We start from the raw sequence: 6,777 nt of genomic DNA on the forward strand, positions 1-6,777 counted from the left end.
GTAAAGGCCAAGTAAAGTCTGACACTTGCCTTACAATTGATGTTGAGAGTGAGAGGGTGAGAGTGCATTTCTGTCTCTGGGAAGTAGGCAAGACACCCTATTTAATCTCTGCCCACCAGGGGGTGGAGTTTCCTAACACAAGAACAGTATATGTGTGAACTATAAGCTTTGTAGGTTCATCATTTGATGCCATTTTACCATTTTTTCACGTGAAGGGTCAAGAACATTACTTGGGTGACACTGAAGATGAACACTTCTCCAGCTTTTGTGAGTGTGATACTGTTCATGCTTGGTAAGTAAAGGGACTTAAAACTTGTACTCTTTCTTCTATCTTGTCAGAAAAAGATTTAAGTTATTATGAGCATTGTCCTTAAAGTGACACAGATATCCCATTCTTCCTCCAGGCAGGACCCATGGAGACTCAGTGACCCAGACACAAGGTCAAGTGACCCTCTCAGAAGGCGACTTCCTATTTATAAACTGCACTTATTCAGCCACAGGATATCCAACTCTTTTGTGGTATGTCCAATATCTTGGAGAAGGTCCCCAGCTCCTTTTGCAAGTCACAACAGCCAACAACAAGGGAAGCAGCAGAGGGTTTGAAGCCACATATGACAAAGGAGCCACCTCCTTCCACCTGCAGAAAGCCTCGGTGCAAGAGTCAGACTCGGCTGTGTACTACTGTGTTGTGAGAGACACAGTGGCAGACACTGCAGGGGGAGTGGAACAAAAACCCCGAGAAATGAAAGAAAGCCTGGTTTCTGATCATCTGCATTTTGGATCCCCCTAATTTTAAAAATTAGTCTGTGTTGTTGCTGCAATATTTTTCTGGTTAATTAAAATTATACAAATGGCCAGAGAGGAGCAAAAAGGAGATGTTACCACAGCTGGATTTTAATAAGGGAAAATGAAGCCCTAGGGTTTCTGTGGTTCCTCATGGAGGCTCACACTGATTTCACAGGAAAGCCATGGATACAGTGAAGTGGTCGTTTGTCTTCATCTCCATATATAAGTAATTATCTTCATATTGCTTGAGGTCACCTCAGGCCCAATTGCTCACAGAGGCCAAATATGCCCGAAAATGTGGCAACTCAGTAATGTCTGGCAATTACTATGGAAGGACAGACAATCATAAGGCTACAGCTTTTCATACTTAGAGATTTCTAATAAAGAAATGTTGGTAGAAAAGAGAGGAGAAAGGGAAGCTGGAGCAAGTTGGCAGTCTTTGGATTTTCAGTTCCTCCTCTCCTGTGAATCCAACCTCCCAGGCTCATCTACAGCCCTGTAGCCAATCTACTTAACCATTTTTTTTTGCCGTGGTTGACCTTTCTTGTCTCTCTTTCCCCAATTCCAGTGAGATAAGCAAATCTCCATGGCACACTCTAGTGTGGATAATGCAGCTAGAGCCTTGCTGCTTTGTGGGTTCTTCTTTTTTCTACCCTTATCCACCCCCATTCTCACTCTTTCAAGCTCGTAACACTAGATAGTAGGGGAAAAGGATAGAGGGGAAGTGGGTGACATTATTGTTAGACTACTTCCTGCTGATTAGGGCCATTGAATTTTGGGGACAAATTTTATCTTCACTGGCTGGATATCTAATTTCATCTTGTGGTTATTTGTTCTTGTACATGACTTCTTAACAAACTGTGACCAGCAACAATGAACCAACAACCAACAATCAACAACCCCAACTCCTCTGGTCTTCAGCATTTATATATGCTCTGTAAAGTGTCCTGGATTCCAAATGTCAGCTGATGCAGAGACTATATGCTGCTGGCAACATCCTGCCCCTGACATAGTAGTAGGCAGATCATAGTCAGCTGCTGTGGACATTTTGAAACAGCCTAATATCCCTCATTTGGGATTGAAATGAAAACATAATATTTATGATTTTTTATAATAGAAACCAAAATATCATTACAGGATACCCTCACCCCACTTTTTTCTAGCCCATCTCCATGCCTAAGTGTCTGCACCCAATACTAAGACACATTAGTTTTGGAAATCTAGTCTTGACACCTGGCAGAATATCAGAAATTGCTTACCAGGAAAATGAGAGTCACTATGTTCTCTGAAAGACCAGAGAGGGTAACATAAACAGAGCAATAACACACACACACATACACACACACACACACACACACACACACACCAAAGACAAGACTGGATATCATCACTAAGAATTACCATGATCCCAAACATAGATTCCTATGTATCAGCATAAAACAATTGAAGACAATGAGGATAATATGTCTTCACTAAAGCCTAGAAACCTTAATATGATTGGCTCAGAGAAATGCTGTATAGCTGAAGAAAAGGATTTCAGAAGAGCTTTTATGAATATGTTAGAGGTCTTGAGAGAACAAATGAGTACATCTCTTAAAGAAATCTATGAAAACACAAACAAACAATAGGACAAAATGAGGAATACAGTTCAAGACTTGCAAGTGGAAGTAGAATCAATTTAGAAAACAAAAACTGAGAGAAAACTGGAAACCAAAAAATTTAGAAACTTAAACAGGAAGCACAGAGGCAAGCCTCCCCAAGAAAGTATAAGAGATGGAGGAAAGGATCTCATTTGTTGAAGACATGATAGAAAAATGGATATGTTGAACCAAGAAAATGTTAAATTTAAAAATATCCAGGCACAAAACAACCAGGAAATCTAGGGTACTTTCAGAATGCTGAATCTACGAATAATAGGATTAGAGGAAGTTGAACAAAAGCGAAAGACACAGAAAACATTTTCAACAAAACCATGTAACTAAATTGCCTAAGCCTAAAGTGGAAGTATCTATTAAGGCATAGGGAACCTACAGAATATCAGATAGACTGGACTAGAAAAGAAAGTCTCATGTTACATCGTAATCAGAATACTTAATGTACAGAGCAGGGAAAGAATATTAAAAGGGACAAGGAAAAATATATAAAGGGAAACAACATATAAAGGAAGGCATCTAAGACTAACACCTGACTTTTAAATGTAGATCTTAAAAGCCAGAAGGCCCTGGACCAATGTTACAAAGTCTAAGAGACCACAGATACCACCTAGACTGCTATACCTCCCAAAACTTTCAATTTCTATAGATGGAGAAAGACAGTAAATAAGAATCAAGTTAAACAGGACCTATCTACAAATTCAGCTCTACAGAAGGTGCTAGAAGGAAAACTTCAACCCAAAGTGGATAACCACACACACTAAAACACAAAGAATAAATAATGTCTGACCACTGAAACAATAAACAAGAACATAGACACACAACAAATAAACAACAACAACAACAACATCAACAACAGAAAGGAAGGAATCGATCACTAGCACCAAAGCTGAGAATCAACAAACACTTTGTTGATAACTCTCATTATCAAATGATCTCAATTCCCCAAGAAACTGATACATACTAATAGAATGGCTTAAAACTCAGGATCAACCCTTCTGATGCATCCAGGAATACAATTTAACATCAAGGCTAGACATCACCTCAGGGTAGAAGAATGGAAAAGAACATTCCAAGGAGAAGGACCTAAGTAGCAAGCTTGTATAGCCATTTGAATATCTAACTAAATAGGCCTCAAACCAAAACTACTTAGGAAAGGTATGGAAAGATACTACATACTCATAAAAGGAAAAATCCATCAAGAGAACTTAATATTCTTTAACATATATGCATCCAACACTAGGGCACCCAAGTTCATAAAACAACAACAAAAACAGTCCTACAACCTAAATCACATATTGACCCTCCCACACTCATAGTGGGAGACTGAAGTACCATACTTTCACCAGGAGACAGGTTATTAGGACAAAAACTAAACAGAGAAATCCTGGAACTAACTGATGCCATAAACCAAATGTACCTAACAGATAACTGGTGAACATGTTGCCCAAATACAGAATATACCTTCTTCTCAGAACCCCTAGTAGCATTCTCCAAAACTGTCTACATACTCTGACACAAAGCAAGTCTCAATATACATAAGCAAACTGAAGTTTCATCCTCCATCCTTTCTGACTACCATAGATACCATCATCAACACAAACTTGCAAACTCATGGGAACTGAACCCATCACTACTAAATGAAAAATGGGTCAAGGTAGTGATTAGGAAAAAATAAAAATCCTCATGAAATTGAAGGAAAATGAAAACACACGTACCCACACTAAATAGACACAATGAAGGTGGCTCTAAGAGACAAATTTATAGCAGTAAGAGCCCATATAAGAAAAAAAAATGGAAAGATCTTACATTAGTGGCTTAACAGCACAGATAAGAGTTCTAGAACAAAAATAAGAATTAAGATCCAAAGGAGTAGGCAGCAAAACATAAGTCAAGTGGGTTTTTTGTTAGATAGTTTATGGCTCTTGTGGGAAGGATAGTCAACCCAAGTGGCACAACTTAGTTTAAGTGTGTGTGTGTGTGTGTGTGTGTGTTTGTATGTGTAATTTTAAGTGAACATAAAATAATATAATTCCTTGATACTTTATCAAACATCATTTATTCTATGTTTCTCTTCCTTCCCTCTGCTTCTGTACTGAATTTCCTTTCTCTACCCCAATTAAAGGCCCCTCCTCATTTTTACGTTTTCTCCCTCATATCATCTATACTCTATCACCCTCTGTAGAGCTCATCTCACATGCTCCATTTATACTTTGCTAGTGTGTGCAGGTACTTCAGTTTACAACTCACACCTGAAGGTTTTGATCTCAGAACAACAGATGAGAAAGAACATGTGAAATCTGTGATTGTGGGTCTGGGCTATTACTGAAAGGTGTGTGTTGTTGTAATTTTGTGTTTTTTACTGTTTGCATTCTTAATCATTCTTTGTGCTTTAGTGATTCCCACTTCATTTGTCTTCTTCCTATAGTTTGTATGCAACGTTCACACACCTCTTTACTCTGTAGGATTGCTTCCAGTGCTCTCTATGTGAAGGGTCCCATGACATGAGTCCTTTTATCTTGTTCATTTTAGGGACAGTTTTTCTTTCTCCTTCAACTATGGAGGATAGTTTTGCAGGGCACCATAGTCTAGTTGACTTGTGTAGTCATTTAGAATTTGGCTTACATTGTTCCAGTCACTGATAGATTTCAAAGCTTCCATTGAGAAATCATGTGTTGTTATGATGGGTTTTCCTTTATGTATAACTTGTCTTTTTTCTCTTTCATACTTCAATACTCTTTCTAAGTTCTATATGTTTAATGTTTTCATTATAATATTCCATTGAGAATTACTATTCTTGTCTTCTTTATTTGGTGTTTATGGGCTTATTGTATCTATATAAATGTGTACTTTCTTAGTTTAGGGAACTTTTCTTCTATAATTTTTTTATTTTAAAACTGTTTTTTGTGTATGTGTTTTACCTACATGTGTGTCTGCACATCACATGTGCATGGTACACAAATAGAGCAGAGTGTCAGATCCTCTAAATCTGGAGTTATACCTGGCTGTGAGCCACCTTATGGGTGCTGGGAGATAAACCGAAGTCCTGTAGAAGAATGACTAGTTCTTTTAGCTGTCAAACCTTCTTTATCAACACACAACCTTTTATGGTGTCCTCCAGTTCTGCCTGTTTCTTTCCTGTGTCTGAAAAAATGGTTTCATATTCTTTGTTATTATCTTTGGCCCCTGATATTCTGTCTTGTATTGAAGCATTCTATTTGTAAGACTTTTCCCTGTGTTCTCTCAGTGGCTTATAAAGTGTTTAAGTTCTATTTTCATTTCACCTTGAGTTCTCTTCAATATTTTTCTTTATTGAATTCGGTTTTCAAACCCTCAATTGTATTTATCATTTCATTTAGCCTTATATTTCATTTTCTTGGGCATCACTCAAGCATTTATTTCATTTGAGATAATTTTCTTTAAGTGCAGGAGCTGTGTGTTTGTGTCATTTTTAAATGCCTTGTATTCTTTAGTGAAGTTTATGGTTATTCCTTTAAGTTCTATGTTGTGAGGCTCACCGATGTAATTCTGTATTTGGGCAATAGGCAATGCTGCCTTGACCCTTTATGTTGTTTGTGTTAGATTGGGCAAGTGGACTTCTTTAGTTGGTTGTGTGTCCTATGATGATACAGTAGTCTGAGCTGGTACACAGGTACACAGGATTTGCCACATGGACAAACCTCATGGGTTGGCCAAGTAGGACTTAGGAGTCTAGGCTGGCTCCCTGGTTGCAGATATGGGCTTGATCTGGCATTGGGGAGGATATATGAAGTGTCAGTCATACTGGGCAAGCTGTGCTGATGTATCAGGATTGTACTGGGCCTTGAGATTGAATATCAGTGGGAAGACTTTTTCCAAAGAAGTTTCTCCTTTTAAAATTTAATAATTTATTCAAATTACAACTCAATTGTTATCCCCTCACGTGTATCTTCCCATCCCACCCTTTCTCCCTCTTTCACCCTATTCCCTTCACCTAGGTCTGTGACAGAAGGGGACCACCTCCTCCACCATATGATCACAGCCTATCAGGTCTCATCCTTGTAGCATGCTTATGCTTCCTCTGAGAGCTACCAGGCCTTCCCACTAAGGGGAAGTGGTCAAAGATGGGGCATCAGATTAAATTTCAGAGTTACTCCCTGGTCTTCATACAACTGTGGTGAATGTGTTGTCCAGTGGCTAGACCTGAATAGGGGTCTAGGTTTACTGTATGCGTTGTCATTGTCTGGTACAGTAGTTTGATCAGAGCCACCTAGGTCCAGATCTGCAAGCCTTGATAGTCTTCTTGTAGATTTCTATGACCCTCTGGATCCCTCTATTTCCCCATTCTCTCATACCTCTC

General features: G+C 38.7%; 1 gene segment (V, D, J or C); it reads left to right on the plus strand.

Annotated features, from left to right (window-relative positions):
- Positions 1 to 246: 246 nt before the first annotated feature.
- Positions 247 to 790, plus strand: LOC127187162 (T cell receptor alpha variable 9-2-like). The segment is given in 2 exon segments: positions 247 to 292; positions 405 to 790. Coding segments are annotated over 2 exon segments (432 nt in total).
- Positions 791 to 6,777: the final 5,987 nt, after the last annotated feature.

Source organism: Acomys russatus, chromosome 3 (assembly GCF_903995435.1).
Source record: "Acomys russatus chromosome 3, mAcoRus1.1, whole genome shotgun sequence".
NCBI lineage: Eukaryota > Metazoa > Chordata > Mammalia > Rodentia > Muridae > Acomys > Acomys russatus.